Here is a 27,416-nt window from a genome sequence, read left to right on the forward strand (position 1 = left end):
CTCTGACTCTCTTCCCTGTGCTGGATAGGACCTTCCCTGCCGTCTTCTCGTCTCCGATAAGAGGGAGATTAATAGGAGAAGAGGAAGCAGAAACTATTAACACAAACACCGCCTAAAACGGGGCAGAAACCCAGGCAAACTGAGTACTTCCCGGAAATGGTTTGAGTCACCCCCTCTAATCCCATCTCTACCTGAAGATTTGGGGATGGGGTCGGTTTGGGGAATTATCAGGACTAGCACAGGAGTCAAGAATGTAGCTGTTATGCAGATTCATGTCCTGGCGGTCCCCATTGAGAAGAGTTTCTGGACGTATAGACCCGCCAAGGTACAAAGGGAGACATCCTTACGGTTTGGAGATTTGCCTTCTGCATGCAACTGTCTGTAACAGAAAGGAAGTTCCTGTTGGTTTTCAGAGCTTATCTGAGGTATATCTGTTGTTCCTTAAAAATAACCAGACAAAAATAATCCTTATGCCAGAGGAACATGTTTTGGGTGAGAAATTTTGCTCCTGTTCAGTGGGGAAATGTTGAATATTATAATTAAATGCCAAAATTTATCTAAAATTACTGTACTTTTAACACTCATTAGCAATATATGAGTATTCCCATTTCCCAATATTCCCACTGAAATTTGGTGTGATCGAGTTTAATTATAGCCATTCTAGAATATATTAAGTGTTTTCTCAGTACAAAATATGAACTATCCTGTTAGAGTAGCTAAATAGCCAGACAGGAGAGAGGGGGAGGGGGAGTTCGGTGTTTACATTGGGCCGGATCCTTCATTCTGCACATTCCGTCCACGTAAACTGCCCTTGCAAGAGGTGGGGAACGAGGGTATAGATAACAGACTAGCCCAAACCAGTGTTTCCAACATTGAGAAGAAGTTGTCCCAAATTTCATCCCAAAATGTATTATACGGTCATTAACATAATCAAAAGCATACCTCTTTGTCATTATCATAGGAAAAAATCAAGCCTCCCCACACCACGACAGTTCCAACGAAGGCCAAATATAGTGAAAAAGTCCCCCACCCCACGTGAGGGTGGAGCACCCCCAAACTCGGAGCAAACCCCTCCTGTTCTCTTCATGACCTAATCCTGCTTAGTGAACATGCATGCTCTTTACATAAAAGTAGCTCCCTATTGTTTCCTCAGCACAAACCCTTCTGGGTCTGCCTGTGCCTAACTTTTGGGTGTGTGTGTACTCTCACTTTTTCTTTAAAAACCTTATTCTCCAAGTGAACTCTTAATGCTGAACTGCTTCCTGTGTCCATTCTTGAATTCTTTCCCCTGATGAGATCAAGGACCTCTCTCCAGTAACAGTCTCACTATAGTTTTCCTAGCAACTGGGATGAATGTTTAGGGAAGGAAAACTTTTCCCTTCCTCTCTAGGTTCTTTGGCATAATAATTAAATTGACATAAGATAAATTAACAGGTGAATTACAAGTTTAATTTCATACACACAGGGACCTCAAAGATGTGAAGCACAGAGACCACCAGGCAATTGAGGTTTCTGTGTCCTCAGCTAAGAAGAAGGTAGAAGTTTGGGCCTTCAAAGAGCAGGATGACAATTCACAGGAAGATGAAGGAGCAAAGGGTTGGTAAATACTTGCATGCCATCCACATAAGACTTTCTGATACAAAAAGTTCTCTCTGGTATTACCTCTCTTCCTAGTATAGGCTCCAGGCCTCTAAATTATCTTAGGCAGTGTTGGGGAGGAAATATTTTTCCTCTCCCCCCTCACAAGATTCTTCTAGGCAGCCTAAGGATCATCTTAACAACTGACAAATTAACTGGAGACAAAAAGCCAAAGTTTAATTATGTAGATTCCGAGGCCCAATAATGAAACTGAGACCCAAAGAATGACCAAGGCAGGCAGCCTTTACACATTTGACATTCACCTGACAGGTGAAGGACCGGCCGGCAAGCTCGCGTGTCCCGCTGTGTGGTCTGATTCCCTAGGGAATACTGCTCCGCAAAGGTATGTTCTCTCCTAATCTTCATCCCGCTAAGGCACAACATAATTTAAGGTGTGAGGAAAGAAACTCAAGCATCCAAAACACCTGAGAAATATTTCAAAGAGATGGAATAAAAGGAAGAACATGAAGTCGAGCATTCATTGAAAATTAATTTGGAACTCTAGATATGGAAATTTTGTACAAAATATAGTGCAACGGTATTGAACACAGTAGTGAGAGGAGGCCTATGTAGAATAATAACTATGGTAAAGAAAAAGTTTATAAGGCCTAAACAAATAAAAACATCTGATGTTTAAACATCATTCCTCTAAACACCAGATAAGCCAACGCTATTTACTCAGTCCCACAGCCCTGTGTGTTTGCCACAGTCCTTTATGGTAGTTTATTGCTGAATTTTCAGTAAGGAACACTTATTGCTTTTGTAATTACTAAAGACATGTATGTACAACATGAATTCAAATCTTTTGTTTGACCTAAGACAGGTGCAGTCGTAGGGGGGCCATCAGGTGAGAAATTGGATATTTGTATTTTCTATCACTATATTCTATAGTGTAGCTTCTGCCACTATAGATAGTGCTAACTATATTCACCACACTGTACATTAGATCCTCAGAACTTACTCATTCTATAATGGAAAGTGTGTGCCCTTTGACCCACCTCCCCCGGTTACCCCCATACCCGGCCCCTGGCAATCACCACTCGACTCCCTGTTTCTAAGGGATCAACTGGTTAAATAAATTAGATCCCACATATAAGTGATACCATACACTACTTGTCTCTCTCTGGTTTATCTTCCATAGCATAATGCTGTCTAGGTTCATCCGTGTTATCACAAATGTCTGGGTCTTCTTTCTCCCAGGTGAACAATATCCCACTGTATACATGGACCACATCTTCATCCACGTATCCAGAGATGGACAGTTACGTTGTTTTCATATCTTGGCTACTGTGAGTAATTCTGTCATGCATATGGGGCTGCAGTAATCTTTTTAAGATCCTGTTGTCATTTCTTTTGAATATACACCAAGAACTGGAATTTGCTGGCTCATGTGGTGTCCTATTTGCAATTTTTTGAGCAACCCCCTCCCCAATACTGTTTTCAATAACAGTTGTGCCCATTCACATTCCCACCAGCAGCGCATAGGGTTCCATTCTCTCCTCACCCTTCCCACCATTTACTGTCTCTTGTCTTTCAGGAGATGGTCATTCTGACAGGTGTGAAGTGATACCTCATTGTGTTTTGGATGTGCATTTTGGTGATAAAAATAGTGATGGTGAGCATCTCTTCCTGTAATTATTGGGGTTTGTATGTCTTCTTTGGAAAAATCAATATTTAAGTCTTTTGCCCATTTTTAGCCAGGTTACTTATTTATTTTTTGCTATTGAGTTGAGGGAGCTTCTTAGATAGTTTGTATATGAGGCACTTATCAGATGTATTTTGCAAATATTGTCTCCCTTCCTTAGGTCGCCTTATGTAGCTGATTGTTTCCATTGCTGCGAAGAAACTGTACTTGAGTGTAGCCCTCGTCGACGTTTGCTTTTGTGGCCTCTGAGTTTGGTGCCCCATGCTGCTGGTCCTGCAGTTTCTGTTTATGTTTCTGCTCTGCTGATTCGTCATTCTATTGTTTGCCTATCAGCCTCTCCATTTGGTGGGGGCAATAGTTTGCCCTGTTACTTGAGTTCTCTGATTAAACTAAGGAAGTGAATGGTTTTCATTTTATCTAGCTTTGTAAAATTTTGTGGGAGGGCATGATCACTTCCAAGCCCCTTACATGCTAGAGTAGAAACTGGAAGTTTCTTACCTTTATGTTTTTAAAATATTGTTTCTGAAGTGATACAATTATTCACATGAAATATATCCTTGGTCATTCTGTTAACAGGTTGAATTTGTTCTCCTTGGTCCTTGTACCCACCCACAACAAAGAATTGAAAGGCAAAGACACAGTAGCAAAGCAGAGGGAAAGTTTTATTTGAGCACACTGGAAGGAGGAGGGAGTGGGCCAGGGTCGGTGGAGACAAAGGCCTTGATCTGTTAGGTGGAGACTTATATCTTGCATTCTGGTTATGAGGCACTTCTTTGACTCGCACGGTCGGGGGTCATCTGATTGACAGGTCCATCTGTATCGTCCTCCCTCTCAGGGAGCATGCACCTCACCCAGCCATCTCCTTAAGGGAAACCAATTGTCCAGGTATTTGTTTTCTAGTATTTCACTGTTGTTCTTTTCACTATTGTGGATTATTTTGTCCCTGAGTTTTCTTTAATGTAGTGTTTCTGTTATGCCTTCAAGTGGCTGATTTTGTTGTCTTTTTCAATATCAAATTGGCCATTGATCTTACCTAGAGTACTTTTCAACTCAGAAATTGTGCTTTTCATCTCTGAAAGTTCCATTTCAGTTTTTTGATATCTGCCTTGTCTCTGCTTCTCTTTTGGAATAGATGGGACATTGGTACAATAACTTTTCATGTATGCCTCTGTCTTATTCTAATAACCTCTCTTAGTTCTAGGTCAGTTTTGACCTAGCAAATACCTTCAGTACCTGTCATGTTTTCTGGATGTTGAAGAGAATGGTTCTTTTTTAATATTTTTTTCTTCAGTATGGTTATGTTAATATTCTAACACCCATTACTAGACATGATTTTCCCACGTTGCTCTCTATTTTATATTACATTTTGTCTTGCCAGTGGGTTTCAGCCCCAGGCAAGTTCATGATAGGTTCAATGAGACCAAGGAATGACAGTGGAACGTTCTTGGGGTAAAAGGGTTTATTACCAGGCTTGTTCTCCCGGTGATAGGTTGTGCACTAGAACTACGTCTCCATCTAACAGTCTGCAGGGCTGCAATCCTCCTTGTGTCTGCCTGTGCCCACAGCACTGGACAGAGCTCTTTATATACTGACTCAGGGAATAATAGCTTATTACCTATGGGTTTGGACCCGTTCGCCTAGCAGTAGGTCAAGTTACATTATCAAGTAGTTTAGCTTCAGGTGAGGATCCTAGCCATAAGAACCCTAACTTTCCTCACACATTTCTCTGTACATTTTGGTCTACTTCTGAAATTTCTATTCCAATGACCTGTCAGTCAAATTCATACAAATACCACACTCTTTTATTTAGAGAGGTTTTGTGATATAATATCTAGCAGAAGTAGTTTCCCTCATGTTTTTTTTCAGGGTTTTCCTGAATTTATTTTTTGCTTATGCAATTAAATCTCTACTCTCAGACAAATATCTGGTATTATATATATTAGGTTTATCTTTCTATCCATGAGTATTTCATTTTTCCTTTTCTCCAAATGTCAGTGTGTGTATGTGTGTGTGTGTTTATCATGTGGTATGCTTAATAATTTTGCACTTACACAGGCTCTAAATATTTCTTGTTACATTTGTTTCTATCATTATAAGTTTAACAATTTCAGTCTCCCGTAATATATTGTAACTGAATAGAATCTGTGTATATGAAGACTCATGTACTGTATGTTAATGTTTTATTCTAATATATTCATTTATTGTTTTATGTTTCAATACAATTTTGAATTCTTTGGGCTCCTCAGATATATATTTATACCTTCTACAAGCAGATATGAATTTATCCCTTTATTTTCTATGGTTAATTGTCTTCACTAGCGCCTCCAATAAGGTGGTAAACATAGAAACAATGGGAGCCTTCTAATTTTCTTTCTTGGTGAGTTTAGTGGGAATTAGTCTACTATTTCCGTGTAGATGGGTGAACAGCTTTAGAGTCAGTGGCTTTTTTCAACTTAAGAACACACTAATATCTTCTTTTGTTTGTTTGTTAATCATTATTAACTGCAGAATTCGGCCAAATAGCTCTGTTTGTAACTATCAACAGGGTGATCTTTCCCCTTAACTTTTAAAAGATGATCAATGTATTTCCTAACGAAGAACCCATTGCATTCCTAGTATCAGCTGCATGTGAGTTTGCTAGAATCATTTACTGATAGTGGTATATGCAAATATTATACTTAATAATGTGGGATCCCTAGACATAGGTGAGGTTTCAAATATTTGTGGCAATCTTTGTAAGATTTGGGGAAATTATTTGCAAAGCAGTATTCCTCAATACTTTTAAATTGCCCAAGTGGCATGCGTTTATCTATTTCAATGTAGCAGACTATCATGGATAAACCATATCATCTGGGGCTGTTTCTGTGTGGGAGTTCCTTCATAAATATTGGTGTTTCTCCTATGGATGGAGTAGAGTTCATAATTTGTTCTTCTGGGGTCAATATCATAAAATATATATTCCTAGAAATATCCATGTCAATGAGACATTTGAATTAATTTCCACTGAATTGTACAAGTAACCTCTAGTGTTTTTTTAGCTTAATTTATTTGTATCATATTTTTCCTATCACCTTTCTTTTCTTGAAAACCCTTGTCAGGCCCTTGTATGATTACATATCTCTGCTCAGAACCTTCCTTATTTTGCAGCCCAGGAGCCTGAGGGTAAACAGATGATCATATTTTAAGGACAGTGAACTTGTCAGGGAAGTGCAGGCTCCAGTTAAATACATAGGCTTCGATAAAGGAGCCAGGGACATACAATGGGGAAATGACAGCCTTTTCAACAGCTAGTGTTGGCAAAACTGGACAGCTACATGTAAGAGAATGAAACTGTATTATTGTCTAACCCCATACACAAAAGTAAACTCAAAATGGATCAAAGACCTGAATGTAAGTCATGAAACCATAAAACTCTTAGAAAAAAATGTAGGCAAAAATCTCTTGGACAAAGAAGGCAGGTGGGGAGGGAGGGGAAAGGGGAATGAGGGGTACACATGGTGTGGGGGATCACGAGAAGAACAGTATAGCACAGAGAAGGTGTATAGTGGATCTGTGGCATCTTGCTGCACTGATGAACAGTGACTGCATTGGGGTATGGGTGCAGACTTGATAAAATGGGTAAATGTAGTAACCACATTGTCTTTTCATGTGAAACCTTCATAAGAGTGTATATCAATAATACCTTAATAAAAAAAATCTCTTGGACATAAACATGAGCAACTTCTTCATGAACATATCTCCCTGGGCAAGGAAAACAAAAGCAAAAATGAACAAGTGGGACGATATCAAACTAAAAACTTCTGTACACCGAAGGACACCATCAGTAGAACAAAAAGACATCCTACAGTATGGGAGAATATATTCATAAATGACATATCCAGTAAGGGGTTGACATCCAAAATATACCAAGAGCTCACGCACCTGAACAAACAAAAAGCAAATAATCCAATTAAAAAATGGGCAGACGATCTGAACAGACACTTCTCCACAGAAGAAATTCAGATGGCCAACAGGCACATGAAAAGATGCTCCACATTCCTAACACTCAGAGAAATGCAAATTAAAACCACAATGAGATATCACCTCACACCAGTTAGGATGTCCACCATCCAAAAGACCAACAACAACAAATGCTGGCGAGGATGTGGAGAAAGGGGAACCGTCCTACACTGCTGGTGGGAATGTAAACTAGTTCAACCATTGTGGAAAGCAATATGGAAGTTCCTCAAAAAACTAAAAATGGAAATACCATTTGACCCAGGAATTCCACTCCTAGGAATTTACCCTAAGAATGCAGCAGCCCAGTTTGAAAAAGACAGATGCACCCCTATATTTATCTCAGCACTATTTACAATAGCCAAGAAATGGAAGCAACCTAAGTGTCCATCAGTAGATGAATGGATAAAGAAGAGGTGGTACATATACACAATGGAATATTATTCAGCCATAAGAAGGAAACAAATCCTACCACCATTTGCAACAGCATGGATGGAGCTAGAGGGTGTTATGCTTAGTGAAATAAGCCAAGCAGAGAAAGACAAGTATCAAATGATTTCACTCATCTGTGAAGTATAAGAACAATGAAAAAACTGAAGGAACAAAACAGCAGCAGAATCACAGAACCCAAGAAAGGACTAACAGTTACCAAAGGGAAAGGGACTGGGCAGGATGGGTGGGAAGGGAGGGATAAGGGGGGGAAAGGGGCATTATGATTAGCACACATAGTGTAGCGGGGTGGGGTACACAGGAAAGGCAGTATATACAGAGAAGGCAAGTAATGATTCTATAGCATCTTACTACACTAATGGATAATGACTGTAATGGGTATGTGGGAGGGACTTGATAATAGGGGGAGTCTAGTAACCATGATGTTGTTCATGTAATTGTACATTAAAGATATAAAAAAATACATAGGCTTTGCTGAAATTCTCTCGTGGGTCAGATCTCCCCATTTTCCTGTCTCCATCAAGCAGACTCTCCCTCCAGTTATTACAGGAAAATAAAAAACACCTTGAAAACCCTCAGCTGATGTCTTCAGAGATGCTCAGTAGAAACTTATGATTGTTTATGGGAATTGGAAAGTGGGAGCAAGTTTTTCTAAGATTACTTTCTGCTGCCCCATCAGGCAGTGTGACTGAAAGTGCAGGTGAGGTTATAACTGCATGTCGGTGGGGAACTGAGGTCCCCGAGTCACACACCCATATCATGGGGTCTGGCTGCCTCCCTCCCACGCAAGCAGGGGCTGTCATGACTGTCACCCTAAGCCCCTCGTCCTGGCAGCAGAAGGCATTTAGTATTTTTCTATTTCAATCTGACACAGGTTATGTACAGGACTGAGGCATACCAGAGCCTGGGTAAATCCTTGTGTCTAGGGAAAGGATTTTTCTGGGGTAGAAATTGGTTCAGAAACATACCCACACAGGACGAAATCATTCACAAGACACTGACTAAAATTGTGGACAGACATGGGAGGTCTGAGACCCTACACAGATTTCTAATCACTCCTAATGAATTTTGATGTAATCCTCTGCTGACAACTATTGGTATTTGATCTAAACTGTAATGGATTGTGTTTTTTATGATTCTTAAGACTATATTCTGCTCTATAGAAACTACAGAGAAACTTTTTAATTTTTATTAAGGTATCCTTGATATACACTCTTTTTTCTTTAATTTTTTATTTTGGTATCATTAATACACAATTACATGAGCAACATTGTGGTTACTAGATTCCCCCCACCATCAAGTTCCCACCACATACCCCATTACAGTCACTGTCCATCAGCATGTGAGTCACTACTTGTCTTCTCTGTGTTATATGGCCTTCCCCATGCCCCACACCTACATTATGTGTGCTAATTGTAATGCCCCCTTTTCCCTTGTCCCTCCCTTCCCACCCAACCTCTGCAGTCTCTTTCCCCTTGGTAACTGTTAGTCCATTCTTGGGTTCTATGAGTCTGCTGCTGTTTTGTTCCTTCAGTTTTTTTGTTGTTCTTATACTCCACAGATGAATGAAATAATTTGCTACTTGTCTTTCTCCACCTGGCTTATTTCCTTGAGCGTAATATCTCTAGCTCCATCCACGTTGTTGCAAATGGTAGGATCTGTTTTCTTCTTATGGCTGAATAATATTCCATTGTGTATATGTACTACATCTTCTTTATCCATTCATCTACTGATGGACACTTAGGTTCTTCCATTTCTTGGCTATTGTAAATAGTGCTGCGATAAACATAGGGGTGCATATGTCTTTTTTCAAACTAGGCTGCTGCATTCTTAGGGTAAATTCCTAGGAGTGGAATTCCTGGGTCAAATGGTATTTCTATTTTTAGTTTTTTGAGGAACCTCCATATTGCTTTCCACAATGGTTGAACTAATTTACATTCCTACCAGCAGTGTAGGAGGGTTCCCCTTTCTTCATATCCTCACCAACATTTGTTGTTGTCTTTTGGATGGTGGCCATCCTGACTGGTGTGAGGTGATATCTCATTGTGGTTTTAATTTGCATTTCTCTGATGATTAGCGATGTGGAACATCTTTTCATGTGCCTGTTGGCCATCTGAATTTCTTCTTTGGAGAAGTGTCTGTTCAGCTCCTCTGCCCATTTTTAAATTGGATTATTTGCTTTTTGTTTGTTGAGGTGCATGAGTTCTTTGTATATTTTGGTATCAACCCCTTATCGGATCTGTCATTTATGAATATATTCTCCCATACTGTAGGATATCTTTTTGTTCTACTAATGATGATATGCACTCTTATGAAGGTTTCACATGAAAAACATTGTGGCTACTACATTCACCCATATTATCAAGTCCCCCCATACCCCATTGAAGTCACTGTCCATCAGTCTTGTAAGATGCCACAGTCACTACTTGTCTTCTAGAAATTAGAGACAAATTTCCATGATTTTCAGTGTAATTATTTCAGTAAAAGCCACGTGTATATGAGAATGAGTTTGTTGGACCTTGTTGCCTCACTCATCCCTGTAGAAACAACATGATGAAGTCACATTTGTTGAACTATAATTACTTTGCTGTTACTTAGGTTTGATGTGTTGTATGGAGGTGCTAACTATGTCTGTTCTGAAAATGCTCATAGTCTGTTGATCAAGATGGGACAATTGTACTTCACGCAGTTAGTGAAGAAGCCTTTATGGAAGAGGTGACTTGAAGGATACAGATAGCAGTGCAAACTAAGGGCTTAGTAGTTTTCAGCTTCAAATGTGCCTTCTGATATTTTCAATGGTTTACAATAATCTCGTGTCATTTTCAGACTCATTCTTGTGTTTCCCGTTTGAATTTTTTCAGTGTGTAAGATTTTATGTCTCAAATTCCATTTGTAAAAAACTTTTATATAAAGAATAGTTTATTTATACCCCCAAAATATTTTGCTACTTATTTATAACTCAAATCCAATTACTTTTGGCGAAAAAAATTCCACATTATGTAATAATTTATGTAGTTGATAACAATGGAAAAATAAATGACAGTCCTTTTGCGCTATCTCCACATCGATTCAATATCTTTGAAGATTTTCCTACTTTGCTGTCTATTTTATATTACATGTTGCCTTGTGTGGGTTTCAGCCCAGGCAAGCTCACGATGGATTCAGTGAGACTGAGGAATGACAGTGTGTTTAGAATAAGCTCTGAAAACCAAGGAGTTTCCCTTTTGTGTTATCAGTGGGGACAGCATGGACTTGAATCTGGTAACAACCCCATTCTTGACTCAAGTTCTTGTCCTGATAACCTCCTCAAACCATCCCCATCCCCAGCGTCTTTGGTCTTCAGGTAGAGATGGATTGGAGGGGGTGACACAGATTTCAGGGAAGTACTTAATTTGCCTGGGTCTCTCCCACGTCTTAGGAGGTGTCTTTGCTAATGAATTTCTGCTTCCCTTTCTCCTATTAGTCTCCCTCTCATGGAAGAAAACAGGGAAGAAGGTCCGTGTAGGCGGGTTACCCAGGACAGGGAACAAAAGATATTAGGAATCAATAATAGTATCAACACAGGGATATAAAGGGTTAAAAGCAAAGGAGTCAGAGCGTCCCGCCGAGACCGAAACACCTTGGTTGCCTGGGGTTTAACGCCCGGGCGGGCAGTGTCAGACCCCTAGGGTCACCGCTACAGACCCCTGACCCCGGACAGCGCCCGTCCCTAACGGACACGAGCCTCCCCGGCGCCCCGCCCTCCCTCAAACCTCAGGGGGCGGAGCCCCAGGCCGCTTCCGGGGCCGCGGGTGCGCGGGGAGACGCCGGACCTGCTGCGCATGCGCGGCTGCTACGTCCCGCGGGGAGGGCGGGTCCCGCTCCTGCTTCCGGGCGGTTCGGCGGTCGCAGGTGGTTACTTCGCGGTTCACGATCCTCGCGCCCCCGCGTCCGTCCTGAGACCCGGGCCCGAAGGGCTGCCTGGGCCTCGTGTCAGGGTCCTGCCTGCGACCGGCGGGGAGCCGGGGGTGGCCCTGCCGCCGGCTGTCCGCGCATCTTCTCCGGGGCCGTGAGCCATGTCCGCACAGCGCCCGGTGGGGGAGGAGCCCGAGCAGCCCGAGGCCGAGGCGGAGATGGCGGCCGCCCAGGTGAGGGTGCGTCCGGCCGGGGCTGGGCCCGCGTTACCCCCTGAGCTGCTCTGCGTTTAGAACTGGCACTCGGTTCCTTCTCTGCTTCTGACGTCCTGCCTTCCGAGTGTGCTCACCTGCTCTGAAACCTTTAAAAAATACAGCTCAGGCTTAGCTGTGTGGGGACCCAGGGTCGGCCACCGACGATGTGCCACTGGGACATGCAGATTATTCTCAGTTGCAAAACCATCAGGGCACAAAAGACTCAGGGAGAATCTTTGACCTCCCACTCCAGACCTGCTTGAAAAGAGTTTAACTAGTGAAATTTCTCCCAAGAACAGAGGTATCACCCTAGGTAACTATAAAATGCAACCTTTGAGGGATGTGGGTTATTCTGGAGATGAGCCAGATAATCTGGTTAGAACCTCATTGCTGCCTTTTCCTCCATGTTTGCCACAATACTTCAACAAGAGAAAATGCTTCCCGTACAGATAATTTTCGTTTGTTTTCTTGTATTCATGAAAAGTTGTTGGAATGATGTCTAGTAACTACTAAACGTTCAAGGAATGTTTCCATTACATTGTTATATTAGAATTTGAAATTGCACGAAAATTCAAAGTCTTATGAGGGTTTTTTCCCTGGAGTTCTATGTCTTTGTTATTCAAATATGCACCTGGGGTCGTGGCCTAGGTCTTGATTGAAATGCAGATGCCAACCCTGAGCTGAAAGAATAGCTGCAGTTTTAACAAGAAGTTTCCATCCGAGACATATGCACAGGTAATTCTGTGTGCTATAAATGTTAGTCGGGAAAATAGATATTATGAGTGGGGCGGAAACAGAGTAAGGCCAGGCAAGCCCAGAGTTAATCAGTTAAAGCTCAAAAAGCCCAGAGAAACTTGGCCTGGAATATTTGAATATTCCCCAGATACAGGAGGGTAGCTCAGCATAGCCCATGTTTTTATTGTGTGAATCATGCAGGCTCAGCTTTTTTTTTTTAAGAGTAAGAGGTTTTTTGCCTCTTTATTCTGATCCTCTCATCTGCACAGCAGGGCATTATTATTTTTTTAAGGCATTATTGATATATACTCTTATGAAGGTTTCACATGAAAGAATTCTGTGGTTACTACATTTACCCCTATTATCAGGTCCCCATCCATACCCCATTGCAGTCACTGTCCAGTGTAGTAAGATGCCACAGAGTCCCTACTTGTCTTCTCTGTGCTACACTGTCTTCCCCATGACCCGCCCACCATGTGTACTAAACTTAATATCCCTCAATCCCCTTCTCCCTCCCAACCCACCCACCCACCCACAACCCTCCCCTTTGGTAACTGCTAGTCCCTTCTTGGAGTCTTTGAGTCAGCTGCTGTTTTGTTCCTTCGGTTTTGCTTCATTATACTCCACAAATGAGGGAAATCATTTGGCACTTGTCTTTCTCCGCCTGACTTATTTCACTGAGCATAATGTCTTCCAGCTCCATCCATGTTGTTGCAAAAGGTAGGATTTGATTCTTTCTTATGGCTGAATAGTATTCCATTGTGTATATGTACCACATCTTCTTTATCCATTTGTCTACTGATGGACACTTAGGTTGCTTCCATATCTTGGTTATTGTAAAAAGTGCGATAAACATAGGGGTGCATATGTCTTTTGAATCTCAGAACGTGTATTCTTTGGGTAAATTCCAGGGAGTGGGATTCCCGGTTCAAATAGTATTTCTATTTTTAGTTTTTTGTGGAACCTCCATATTTGTTTTCTACAATGGTTAAATTAGCTTAAATTCCCACCAGCAGTGTAGGAGGGTTCCCCTTTCTCTGCATCTTTGCCAGCATTTATTCTTAGTTTTTTGATGCTGGCCATCCTTACTGGTGTGAGGTGATACCTCACTGTGGTTTTGATTTCCATTTCTCTGATGATTAGTTATGTGGAGCATCTTTTCATGTGTCTGTTGGCCATCTGAATTTCTTTGGAGAATTGTCTCTTTATATCCTCTGCCCATTTTTTAATCGGGTTATTTGCTTTTTGGGTGTTGAGGTGTGTGAGTTCTTTATATATTTTGGATGTTAACCCCTTGTCAGATATGTTGTTTACAAATATATTCTCCCATACTGTAGGATGCCTTTTTGTTCTGTTGGTGGTGTCCTTTGCTGTATACAAGCTTTTTAGTTTTCATGTAGTCCCATGTTATCATTTTTGCTTTTGTTTCCCTTGCTCGAGGAGATGCTTTCAGGAAGAAGTTGCTCATGGTTATATTCAGGAGTATTTTGCCTCTGTTGTCTTCTAAGAGTTTTATGGTTTTATGACTTAAATTCAGGTCTTTGATTCACTTGCTTTGGCTATTCAGGGTCTTTTGTGGTTCCATATGAATTTTAGAACTATTTGCTCTAGTTTGTTCAAGAATGCTGATGGTATTTTGATAGGAATTGCATTGAATCTGTAGATTGCTTTAGGCAGGATGGCTATTTTGAAAATATTAATTCTTTCTATCCATGAGCACAGAATGTGTTTCCATTTTTTGGTATCTTTCATTTCTCTCATGAGTGTCTTGTAATTTTAAGAGTATAGGTCTTTCACTTCCTAGGTTAGGTTTATTCCTAGGTATTTTGTTCTTTTTGATGCAATTGTGAATGGAATTGTTTTCCTGATATCTCTCTGCTAGTTCATTCATTGTTAGTGTATAGGAGTGCAACAGATTTCTGTGTATTAATTTTGTATCTTGTAAATTTGCTGGATTCAGATATTAGATCTAGTGGTTTGGGAGTGGATTCTTTAGGATTTTTTATGTACAATACCATGTCATCTGCAAACAGTGACAGTTTAATTTCTTCCTTACCAATCTAGTTGCCTTTTATTCCTTTGGGTTGTGTGATTGCTGTGGCTATGGTCTCAGGTACTATGTTGAATAAAAATGGAGAGGGTGGGCATCCTTCCTTGACTTGGTCCCGATCTTAGAGTAAACGATTTAAGGTTTTTGCTGTTAAGTATGAAGTTGGCTGTGGGCTTGTCATTATAGCCTTTATTTTTTTTATTTTTATTTTTATTTTTTTAAGATAATTATTTTTTATTGAAGGGTAGTTGATGCACAGTATTACATTACATTAGTTTCAAGTGTACAACACAGTGATAAAACATTTATATACATAATTCTAGGTTCCAGCTATCACCCTACCAAGCTGTTACAATATCTTGACTATATTCCTTATGCTATACATTACATCCCGGTTACTTATTTATTTTACCATTGGAAGTCTGTCCTTTTTTTTTTTTTTTTGTGAGGGCATCTCTCATATTTATTGATCAAATGGTTGTTAATGACAATAAAATTCTGTATAGGGGAGTCAATGCTCAATGCACAATCATTAATCCAACCCAAGCCTAATTTTCATCAGTCTCCAATCTTCTGAGGCATAACAAACAAGTTCTTACATGGAGAACAAATTCTTACACAATGAATAAGTTACATAGTGAACAGTACAAGGGGAGTCATCACAGAAACTTTCGGTTTTGCTCATGCATTATGAACTATAAACAGTTCAAATATGAATACTCATTTGGTTTTTATATTTGATTTATATGTGGTTACCACATTTCTCTCTTTATTATTATTATTTTTAATAAAATGCTGAAGTGGTAGGTAGATACAAAATAAAGGTACAAAACATAGTTTAGTGTTGTAAGAGAGCAAATGTAGATGATCAGGTGTGTGCCTGTAGACTATGTGTTGATCCAAGCTAGACCAGGGCAATAAAACATCCACGTATGCAGAAGATTTCTCTCAGAACAGGGGGGGTGAGGTTCTAAGCCTCACCTCTGTTGATCCCCAATTTCTCACCTGATGACCCCCCTGCGACTGTGCCTGTCTTAGGTTGTTCCTCCCTTGAGGAATCTTACCCGTCTCTGGCTAACCAGTCATCTTCCGGGGCCATACAGGGAAATGTAAAGTTGGTAAGTGAGAGGGAAGCCTTATTGTTTGAAATGGTTAGCTTTTTATTTCTTTGCATTTTTATGCCCTGTAGCTTCTATGCCCAGCATTTGTCTTGAGGTATCTTTACCACTTGGAAGAATTATGATACTCGGTAAATTTGATATGAGGCACGAATTCTATTTAAGGGTTGTAATTAGGAAGAAAGAAGAAAAGCTATAGAAGTAGCAGGCGGCAGAAAACATGGGAAGATTGATTATTTCTTTGACATATCTTCTTGTAGAGTAACTTCAGCATGTATAGGTTTTAAGCTACTACTTAAATTGTGCACACACATTAACATAATAGGAGTATAGTTACATAACCAAAGCATACCTGTAATTACCAGCCATCTCCAGTGAAACCAAGAAAACCAGTTAGGCACCTTAGGCATTTGTGAAAACTTATCTATGATATGGTGGATATTGTCCAACTGAACTTGAACAGTCTGAGAGAAATCAGACAAATTAAAACAACCCATTCCCGGGGACTGTTCACATGCCATATGTTCTTTTAACAGTAAATAGTTTGTAGTTGTAAGACTTTGGAGTGCTACAATTTGCACTTCTCCAAATTCTTGGTTGAGTTCCAACAGTATAGACCCAGTCCAATTTTGTTGTTTTACTGTATGCACAGGCCAGCTTAGATATCTCCTTCCTCATTCCCATGGCAAGTCCAGGAACTGGTGGGATGAGTGCATCTACAGCTGTAGCAGTGCGTGGATCTTTGTTGGGGTTTTTTGATGATCATCTTCTGGCATGAGTCTTCCAGAGAGTGCTGATGTTGGAAGTTCTCTTTCATATCGTATCTTAGTTCATTTTCGGGGTAGCCCAATTAGGCTTTGATCCTCTGTATAAACACAAACAGACCCTTTGCCTACACTTTTATATGCCCTTTATACCCTTGTGTAGAACTCGTTGGAGGTTACCACACAGGAACTGCCCTTTTTTTTTTTTTCTATCACTAATCTACACTTACATGACGAATATTATGTTTACTAGGCTCTCCCCTATAAACCCCTTTACAGTCACTGTCGATCAGCATAGCAAAATGTTGTAGAATCACTACTTGCCTTCTCTGTGTTGTACAGCCCTCCCTTTTCTCCTACCCCCCCATGCATGTTAATCTTAATACCCCCCTACTTCTCCCCCCCTTATCCCTCCCTACCCACCCATCCTCCCCAGTCCCTTTCCCTTTGGTACCTGTTAGTCCATTCTTGAGTTCTGTGATTCTGCTGCTGTTTTGTTCCTTCAGTTTTTCCTTTGTTCTTATATTCCACAGATAAGTGAAATCATTTGGTATTTCTCTTTCTCCGCTTGGCTTGTTTCACTGAGCATAAGACCCTCCAGCTCCATCCATGTTGCTGCAAATGATTGGATTTGCCCTTTTCTTATGGCTGAGTAGTATTCCATTGTGTATATGTACCACATCTTCTTTATCCATTCATCTATTGATGGACATTTAGGTTGCTTCCAATTCTTGGCTATTGTAAATAGAGCTGCAATAAACATAGGGGTGCATCTGTCTTTCTCAAACTTGATTGCTGCGTTCTTAGGGTAAATTCCTAGGAGTGGAATTCCTGGGTCAAATGGTAAGTCTGTTTTGAGCATTTTGATGTACCTCCATACTGCTTTCCACAATGGTTGAACTAACTTACATTCCCACCAGCAGTGTAGGAGGGTTCCCCTTTCTCCACAGCCTCGCCAACATTTGTTGTTGTTTGTCTTTTGGATGGCAGCCATCCTTACTGGTGTGAGGTGATACGTCATTGTAGTTTTAATTTGCATTTCTCTGATAATTAGCGATGTGGAGCATCTTTTCATGTGTCTGTTGGCCATCTGTATTTCTTTTTTGGAGAACCGTCTGTTCAGTTCCTCTGCCCATTTTTTAATTGGGTTATTTGTTTTTTGTTTGTTGAGGCGTGAGAGCTCCTTATATATTCTGGACGTCAAGCCTTTATCGGATGTGTCATTTTCAAATATATTCTCCCATACTGTAGGGATCCTTCTTGTTCTATTGATGGTGTCTTTTGCTGTACAGAAGCTTTTCAGCTTAATATAGTCCCACTTACTCATTTTTGCTGTTGTTTTCCTTGCCCGGGGAGATATGTTCAAGAAGAGGTCACTCGTGTTTATGTCTAAGAGGTTTTCGCCTATGTTTTCTTCCAAGAGTTTAATGGTTTCATGGCTTACATTCAGGTCTTTGATCCATTTTGAGTTTACTTTTGTATATGGGGTTAGACAATGGTCCAGTTTCATTCTCCTACATGTAGCTGTCCAGTTTTGCCAGCACCACCTGTTGAAGAGACTGTCATTTCGCCATTGTATGTCCATGGCTCCTTTATCAAATATTAATTGACCATATATGTCTGGGTTAATGTCTGGATTCTCTAGTCTGTTCCATTGGTCTGTGGCTCTGCTCTTGTGCCAGTACCAAATTGTCTTGATTACTATGGCTTTATAGTAGAGCTTGAAGTTGGGGAGTGAGATCCCCCCTACTTTATTCTTCTTTCTCAGGATTGCTTTGGCTATTCGGGGTCTTTGGTGTTTCCATATGAATTTTTGAATTATTTGTTCCAGTTCATTGAAGAATGTTGCTGGTAGTTTCATAGGGATTGCATCAAATCTGTATATTGCTTTGGGCAGGATGGCCATTTTGACGATATTAATTCTTCCTAGCCACGAGCATGGGATGAGTTTCCATCTGTTAGTGTCCCCTTTAATTTCTCTTAAGAGTGACTTGTAGTTTTCAGAGTATAAGTCTTTCACTTCTTTGGTTAGGTTTATTCCTAGGTATTTTATTTTTTTTTGGTGCAATTGTGAATGGAGTTGTTTTCCTGATTTCTCTTTCTGTTGGTTCATTGTTGGTGTATAGGAAAGCCACAGATTTCTGTGTGTTGATTTTGTATCCTGCAACTTTGCTGTATTCCGATATCAGTTCTAGTAGTTTTGGGGTGGATTCTTTAGGGTTTTTTATGTACAGTATCATGTCATCTGCAAATAGTGACAGTTTAACTTCTTCTTTACCAATCTGGATTCCTTGTATTTCTTTGTTTTGTCTGATTGCCGTGGCTAGGACCTCCAGTACTATGTTAAATAACAGTGGAGAGAGTGGGCATCCCTGTCTAGTTCCCGATCTCAGAGGAAATGCTTTCAGCTTCTCGCTGTTCAATATAATGTTGGCTGTGGGTTTATCATAGATGGCCTTTATTATGTTGAGGTACTTGCCCTCTACTCCCATTTTGCTGAGAGTTTTTAACATGAATGGATGTTGAACTTTGTCAAATGGTTTTTCAGCATCTATGGAGATGATCATGTGGTTTTTGTCTTTCTTTTTGTTGATGTGGTGGATGATGTTGATGGACTTTCGAATGTTCTACCATCCTTGCATCCCTGGGATGAATCCCACTTGGTCATGGTGTATGATCCTTTTGATGTAGTTTTGAATTTGGTTTGCTGATATTTTGTTGAGTATTTTTGCATCTACGTTCATCAGGGATATTGGTCTGTAGTTTTCTTTTTTGGTGGGGTCTTTGCCTGGTTTTGGTATTAGGGTGATGTTAGCTTCATAGAATGAGTTTGGGAGTATCCCCTCCTCTTCTATTTCTTGGAAAACTTTAAGGAGAATGGGTATTATGTCTTCCCTGTATGTCTGATAAAATTCCGAGGTAAATCCATCTGGCCCGGGGGTTTTGTTCTTTGGTAGTTTTTTGATTACCTCTTCAATTTCGTTGCTGGTAATTGGTCTGTTTAGATTTTCTGTTTCTTCCTGGGTCAATCTTGGAAGGTTATATTTTTCTAGGAAGTTGTCCATTTCTCCTAGGTTTCCCAGCTTTTTAGCATATAGGTTTTCATAGTATTCTCCAATAATTCTTTGCATTTCCGTGGGGACCGTCGTGATTTTTCCTTTCTCGTTTCTGATACTGTTGATTTGTGTTGACTCTCTTTTCTTCTTAATAAGTCTGGCTAGAGGCTTATCTATTTTGTTTATTTTCTCGAAGAACCAGCTCTTGGTTTCATTGATTTTTGCTATTGTTTTATTCTTCTCAATTTTATTTATTTCTTCTCTGATCTTTATTATGTCCCTCCTTCTGCTGACCTTAGGCCTCATCTGTTCTTCTTTTTCCAATTTCGATAATTGTGACATTAGACCATTCATTTGGGATTGCTCTTCCTTTTTTAAATATGCTTGGATTGCTATATACTTTCCTCTTAAGACTGCTTTTGGTGTGTCCCACAGAAGTTGGGGCTTAGTGTTGTTGTTGTCATTTGTTTCCATATATTGCTGGATCTCCATTTTGATTTGGTCATTGATCCATTGATTATTTAGGAGTGTGTTGTTAAGCCTCCATGTGTTTGTGAGCCTCTTTGCTTTCTTTGTACAGTTTATTTCTAGTTTTATGCCTTTGTGGTCTGAAAAGTTGGTTGGTAGGATTTCAATCTTTTGGAATTTTCTGAGGCTCTTTTTGTGACCTAGTATGTGGTCTATTCTGGAGAATGTTCCATGTGCACTTGAGAAGAATGTATATCCCGCTGCTTTTGGATGGAGAGTTCTATACATGTCTATTAGGTCCATCTGCTCTACTGTGTTGTTCAGTGCTTCCGTGTCCTTACTTATTTTCTGCCTGGTGGATCTATCCTTTGGGGTGAGTGGTGTGTTGAAGTCTCCTAGAATGAATGCATTGCAGTCTATATCCCCCTTTAGTTCTGTTAGTATTTGTTTCACATATGCTGGTGCTCCTGTGTTGGGTGCATATATATTTAGAATGGTTATATCCTCTTGTTTGACTGAGCCCTTTATCATTATGTAGTGTCCTTCTTTATCTCTTGTTACTTTCTTTGTTTTGAAGTCTATTTTGTCTGATATTAGTACTGCAACCCCTGCTTTCTTCTCACTGTTGTTTGCTTGAAATATGTTTTTCCATCCCTTGACTTTTAGTCTGTACATGTCTTTGGGTTTGAGGTGAGTTTCTTGTAAGCAGCATATAGATGGGTCTTGCTTTTTTATCCATTCTGTTACTCTGTGTCTTTTGATTGGTGCATTCAACCCATTAACATTTAGGGTGACTATTGAAAGATATGTACTTATTGCCATTGCAGGCTTTAAATTCGTGGTTACCAAAGGTTCAAGGTTAGCCTCTTTAGTATCTTACTGCCTAACTTAGCTCGCTTATTGAGCTGTTATATACACTGTCTGGAGATTCTTTTCTTCTCTCCCTTCTTGTTCCTCCTCCTCGATTCTTCATATGTTGGGTGTTTTGTGCTGTGCTCCTTCTAGGAGTGCTCCCATCTAGAGCAGTCCCTGTAAGATGTCCTGTAGAGGTGGTTTGTGGAAAGCAAATTCCCTCAGCTTTTGTTTGTCTGGGAATTGTTTAATCCCACCGTCATATTTGAATGATAGTCGTGCTGGATACAGTATCCTTGGTTCAAGGCCCTTCTGTTTCATTGTATTAAATATATCATGCCATTCTCTTCTGGCCTGTAGGGTTTCTGTTGAGAAATCTGACGTTAGCCTGATTGGTTTCCCTTTATAGGTGACCTTTTTCTCTCTAGCTGCCTTTAACACTCTTTCCTTGTCCTTGATCTTTGCCATTTTAATTATTATGTGTCTTGGTGTTGCCCTTCTTGGATCCTTTCTGTTGGGGGTTCTGTGTATTTCCGTGGTCTGTTCGAATACTTCCTCCCCCAGTGTGGGGAAGTTTTCAGCAATTATTTCTTCTAAGATACTTTCCATCTCTTTTCCTCTCTCTTCTTCTTCTGGGACCCCTATAATACGGATATTGTTCCTTTTAAATTGGTCACACAGTTCTCTTAATATTGTTTCATTCCTGGAGATCCTTTTGTCTCTCTCTCTGTCAGCTTCTATGCGTTCCTGTTCTCTGATTTCAATTCCATCAATGGCCTCTTGCATTCTATCCATTCTGCTTATAAACCTTCCAGAGTTTGTTTCATTTCTGCGATCTCCTTTCTGGCATCTGTGATCTCTTTCCGGACTTCATCTCATTTTTCTTGCGTATTTCTCTGCATCTCTGTCAGCATGTTTATGATTCTTATTTTGAATTCTTTTTCAGGAAGACTGGTTAGGTCTGTCTCCTTCTCTGGTGTTGTCTCTGTGATCTTTGTCGGCCTGTAGCTTTGCCTTTTCATGGTGATAGGAATAGTCTGCAGAACTGGGACGAGTGACGGCTGGAAGGACTTCCTTTCTTGTTGGTTTGTGGCCCTCCTCTCCTGGGAGAACAGCGGCCTCTAGTGGCTTGTGCTGCGCAGCTGCGCGCAGACAGGGTTTCTGCTTCCTGCCCGGCTGCTATGGAGTTAATCTCCGCTGTTGCTGTGGGCGTGGCCTGGCTCGGGCAGCTGCTCCAAAGTGGTGGAGTCGCGTTGGAGCAGGAGCTGCTGGGAGGCTATTTATCTCCGTAAGGGGCCTCCCTGCTCCCTGCAGCCCAGGGGTTAGGGTGCCCAGAGATCCCGGATTCCCTACCTCTGGATTAAGTGTCCCGCCCTGCCCCTTTAAGACTTCCAAAAAGCACCGGCCAAAACAAAACAACGACCAAAAAAAAACAAGAAAAAAAATTTTTTTTTAATTAAGAAAAAAAAAAATTTTTTTGATTAAAAAAAAAGGTGGTCTTTAGGTTTTCTTTATTCTGCGGTGCCAGCCTCAGGCCTCTGCTCACCGGTCTTTCTGCCCTGTTTCCCTAGTATTGGGGTCTCTGTCCCTTTAAGACTTCCAAAAAGCGCTCGCCAAAACAAAGCAGCAAAAAAGCAAAAAAAAAAAAGAAATGGTCGCGCGCTTTTCTTATGTCCTCTGTCGCCCAGCCTCCAGTGCCTGCTCACTGTTCTTGCTGCCCTTTTTTCCCAGTATCGGGGGCCCTGCACTCTGGCCCGGATGGCTGGGGCTGGGTGTTCGGCAGCCCTGGGCTCCGTCTCCCTCCCGCTCTGCCTGCTCTTCTCCCGCCGGGAGCTGGGGGGAGGGGCGCTCGGCTCCCGCGGGGCCGGGGCTTGTATCTTACCCCCTTCGCGAGGCGCTGGGTTCTCTCAGGTGTGGATGTGGTCTGGATATTGTCCTGTGTCCTCTGATCTTTATTCTAGGAAGGGTTGTCTTTGTTATATTTTCATAGATATATGTTGTTTTGGGAGGAGATTTCCGCTGCTCTACTCACGCCGCCATCTTCCGCCCCTCTAGCATGTATAGGTTTTAAGCTACTACTTAAATTGCACACACACATTAACATAATAGGAGTATAGTTACATAAGCAAAGCATACCTGTAATTACCAGCCATCTCCAGTGAAACCAAGAAAACCAGTTAGACACCATAGGCATTTGTGAAAACTTATCTATGATATGGTGGATATTGTCCAACTGAACGTGAACAGTCTGAGAGAAATCAGACAAATTAAAACAACCCATTCCTGGGGAATCTTCACATCCCTTATGTTCTTTTAACAGTAAATAGTCTGTAGTTGTAAGATTTTGGAGCGCTACAATTTGCACTTCTCCAAATTCTTGGTTGAGTTCCAACAGTATAGATCCAGTCAAATTTGTTGTTTTACTGTATGCACAGGCCAGCTTAGATATCTCCTTCCTCATTCCCATGGCAAGTCCAGGAACTGGTGGGATGAGTGCATCTACAGCTGTAGCAGTGCATGGATCTTTGTTGGGTTTTTTTTTTTTTTTTTTTTTAACAGCTTATCATTTAAAACTTTTAATTAAAAACTTTTTTTTTTTTTTTTTTTTGTGAAGGCATCTCTCATATTTATTGATCAAATGGTTGTTAACAACAATAAAATTCTGTATAGGGGAGTCAATGCTCAATGCACAAGCATTAATCCACGCCAAGCCTAAATTTTGTCAGTCTCCAATCTTCTGAGGCATAACAAACAAGTTCTTACATGTAGAACAAATTCTTACATAATGAATAAGTTACATGGTGAACAGTACAAGGGCAGTCATCACAGAAACTTTCGGCTTTGCTCATGCATTATGAACTCTAAACAGTCAGTTCAAATATGAATACTCATTTGGTTTTTATACTTGATTTATATGTGGATACCACATTTCTCTCTTTATTATTATTATTTTTAATAAAATGCTGAAGTGGTAGGTAGATACAAGGTAAAGGTAGAAAACATAGTTTAGTGTTGTAAGAGAGCACATGTAGATGATCAGGTGTGTGCCTGTAGACTATGTGCTAATCCAAGCTAGACCAGGGCAACAAAACATCCACGTATGCAGAAGATTTCTCTCAGAACGGGGAGGGTGAGGTTCTAAGCCTCACCTCTGTTGATCCCCAATTTCTCACCTGATGACCCCCCTGCGACTGTGCCTGTCTTAGGTTGTTCCTCCCTTGAGGAATCTTACCCGTCTCTGGCTAACCAGTCATCTTCCGGGGCCATACAGGGAAATGTGAAGTTGGTAAGTGAGAGGGAAGCCTTATTGTTTGAAAAGGTTAGCTTTTTACATCTTTGCATATTTATGCCCTGTGGCTTCTATGCCCAGCATTTGTCTTGAGGTATCTTTACCACTAGGAGGAGTTATGATACTCGGTAAATTTGGTATGAGGCACGAATTCTATTTAAGGGTTGTAATTAGGAAGGAAGAAGAAAAGCTATAGAAGTAGCAGGTTGAAGAAAACATGGGAAGATTGATTATTTGTTTGATATATCTTCTTGTAGAGTAACTTCAGCATGTATAGGTTTTAAGCTACTACTTAAATTGCACACACACATTAACATAATAGGAGTATAGTTACATAACCAAAGCATACCTGTAATTACCAGCCATCTCCAGTGAAACCAAGAAAACCAGTTAGGCACCTTAGGCATTTGTGAAAACTTATCTATGATATGGTGGATATTGTCCAACTGAACTTGAACAGTCTGAGAGAAATCAGACAAATTAAAACAACCCATTCCTGGGGACTGTTTACATGCCATATGTTCTTTTAACAGTAAATAGTGTGTAGTTGTAAGACTTTGGAGCGCTACAATTTGCACTTCTCCAAATTCTTGGTTGAGTTCCAACAGTATAGATCCAGTCCAATTTTGTTGTTTTACTGGATGCACAGGTCAGCTTAGATATCTCCTTCCTCATTCCCATGGCAAGTCCAGGAACTGGTGGGATGAGTGCATCTACAGCTGTAGCAGTGCGTGGATCTTTGTTGGGGTTTTTTGATGATCATCTTCTGGCGTGAGTCTTCCAGAGAGTGCTGATGTTGGAAGTTCTTTTTCATATCGTATCTTAGTTCATTTTCGGGGTAGCCCAATTAGTCTTTGATCCTCTGTATAAACGCAAACACACCCTCTGCCTACACTTTTATATGCCCTTTATACTCTTGTGTAGAACTCATTGGAGGTTACCACACAGGAACTGCCCTTTTTTTTTTTTTTCTTGGTATCACTAATCTACATTTACATGACAAATATTATGTTTACTAGGCTCTCCCCTATACCAGGTCCCCCCTATAAACCCCTTTACAGTCACTGTCCATCAGCATAGCAAAATGTTGTAGAATCACTACTTGCCTTCTCTGTGTTGTACAGCCCTCCCTTTTCTCCTACCCCCCATGCATGTTAATCTTAATACCCCCCTACTTCTCCCCCCCCTTATCCCTCCCTACCCACCCATCCTCCCCAGTCCCTTTCCCTTTGGTACCTGTTAGTCCATTCTTGAGTTCTGTGATTCTGCTGCTGTTTTGTTCCTTCAGTTTTTCCTTTGTTCTTATATTCCACAGATAAGTGAAATCATTTGGTATTTCTCTTTCTCCGCTTGGCTTGTTTCACTGAGCATAATACCCTCCAGCTCCATCCATGTTGCTGCAAATGGTTGGATTCTCCCTTTTCTTATGGCTGAGTAGTATTCCATTGTGTGTATGTACCACATCTTCTTTATCCATTCATCTATCGATGGACATTTAGGTTGCTTCCAATTCTTGGCTATTGTAAATAGTGCTGTGATAAACATAGGGGTGCATTGGTCTTTCTCATATTGATTGCTGCATTCTTAGGGTAAATTCCTAGGAGTGGAATTCCTGGGTCAAATGGTAAGTCTGTTTTGAGCATTTTGATGTACCTCCATACTGCTTTCCACAATGGTTGAACTAACTTACATTCCCACCAGCAGTGTAGGAGGGTTCCCCTTTCTCCACAGCCTCGCCAACATTTGTTGTTGTTTGTCTTTTGGATGGCAGCCATCCTTACTGGTGTGAGGTGATACGTCATTGTAGTTTTAATTTGCATTTCTCTGATAATTAGCGATGTGGAGCATCTTTTCATGTGTCTGTTGGCCATCTGTATTTCTTTTTTGGAGAACCGTCTGTTCAGTTCCTCTGCCCATTTTTTAATTGGGTTATTTGTTTTTTGTTTGTTGAGGCGTGTGAGCTCTTTATATATTCTGGATGTCAAGCCTTTATCGGATGTGTCATTTTCAAATATATTCTCCCATACTGTAGGGATCCTTTTTGTTCTATTGATGGTGTCTTTTGCTGTACAGAAGCTTTTCAGCTTAATATAGTCCCACTTACTCATTTTTGCTGTTGTTTTCCTTGCCTGGGGAGATATGTTCAAGAAGAGGTCACTCATGTTTATGTCTAAGAGGTTTTCGCCTATGTTTTCTTCCAAGAGTTTAATGGTTTCATGACTTACATTCAGGTCTTTGATCCATTTTGAGTTTACTTTTGTATATGGGGTTAGACAATGGTCCAGTTTCATTCTCCTACATGTAGCTGTCCAGTTTTGCCAGCACCATCTGTTGAAGAGACTGTCATTTCGCCATTGTATGTCCATGGCTCCTTTATCAAATATTAATTGACCATATATGTCTGGGTTAATGTCTGGATTCTCTAGTCTGTTCCATTGGTCTGTGGCTCTGCTCTTGTGCCAGTACCAAATTGTCTTGATTACTATGGCTTTATAGTAGAGCTTGAAGTTGGGGAGTGAGATCCCCCCTACTTTATTCTTCTTTCTCAGGATTGCTTTGGCTATTCGGGGTCTTTGGTGTTTCCATATGAATTTTTGAATTATTTGTTCCAGTTCATTGAAGAATGTTGCTGGTAGTTTCATAGGGATTGCATCAAATCTGTATATTGCTTTGGGCAGGATGGCCATTTTGACGATATTAATTCTTCCTAGCCACGAGCATGGGATGAGTTTCCATCTGTTAGTGTCCCCTTTAATTTCTCTTAAGAGTGACTTGTAGTTTTCAGAGTATAAGTCTTTCACTTCTTTGGTTAGGTTTATTCCTAGGTATTTTATTTTTTTTTGGTGCAATTGTGAATGGAGTTGTTTTCCTGATTTCTCTTTCTGTTGGTTCATTGTTGGTGTATAGGAAAGCCACAGATTTCTGTGTGTTGATTTTGTATCCTGCAACTTTGCTGTATTCCGATATCAGTTCTAGTAGTTTTGGGGTGGATTCTTTAGGGTTTTTTATGTACAGTATCATGTCATCTGCAAATAGTGACAGTTTAACTTCTTCTTTACCAATCTGGATTCCTTGTATTTCTTTGTTTTGTCTGATTGCCGTGGCTAGGACCTCCAGTACTATGTTAAATAACAGTGGAGAGAGTGGGCATCCCTGTCTAGTTCCCGATCTCAGAGGAAATGCTTTCAGCTTCTCGCTGTTCAATAT

At 40.6% G+C, this 27,416-nt stretch overlaps 1 protein-coding gene and 1 long non-coding RNA gene across 2 annotated transcripts in view; both read left to right on the forward strand.

Annotated features, from left to right (window-relative positions):
- Positions 1–2,840: 2,840 nt before the first annotated feature.
- LOC118909960 (uncharacterized) lies at positions 2,841–3,919 on the forward strand. The gene is made up of 3 exons (XR_005023786.2): positions 2,841–2,927; positions 3,176–3,253; positions 3,444–3,919. It is a non-coding gene; the product is annotated as an uncharacterized LOC118909960 (long non-coding RNA).
- A 7,670-nt stretch (positions 3,920–11,589) lies between these two features.
- The window catches only part of LOC118909814 (zinc finger protein 331-like), a 56,814-nt gene continuing 40,987 nt past the window's right edge, over positions 11,590–27,416 (forward strand). Inside the window, exon 1 of the mRNA XM_057496386.1 lies at positions 11,590–11,862. Coding sequence (XP_057352369.1) covers positions 11,785–11,862 — 78 coding nt within the window. The 5' untranslated portion in view covers positions 11,590–11,784. The remainder of the gene's footprint in view (positions 11,863–27,416) is intronic.

This window comes from Manis pentadactyla, assembly GCF_030020395.1.
Source record: "Manis pentadactyla isolate mManPen7 chromosome 15 unlocalized genomic scaffold, mManPen7.hap1 SUPER_15_unloc_1, whole genome shotgun sequence".
Lineage (NCBI taxonomy): Eukaryota > Metazoa > Chordata > Mammalia > Pholidota > Manidae > Manis > Manis pentadactyla.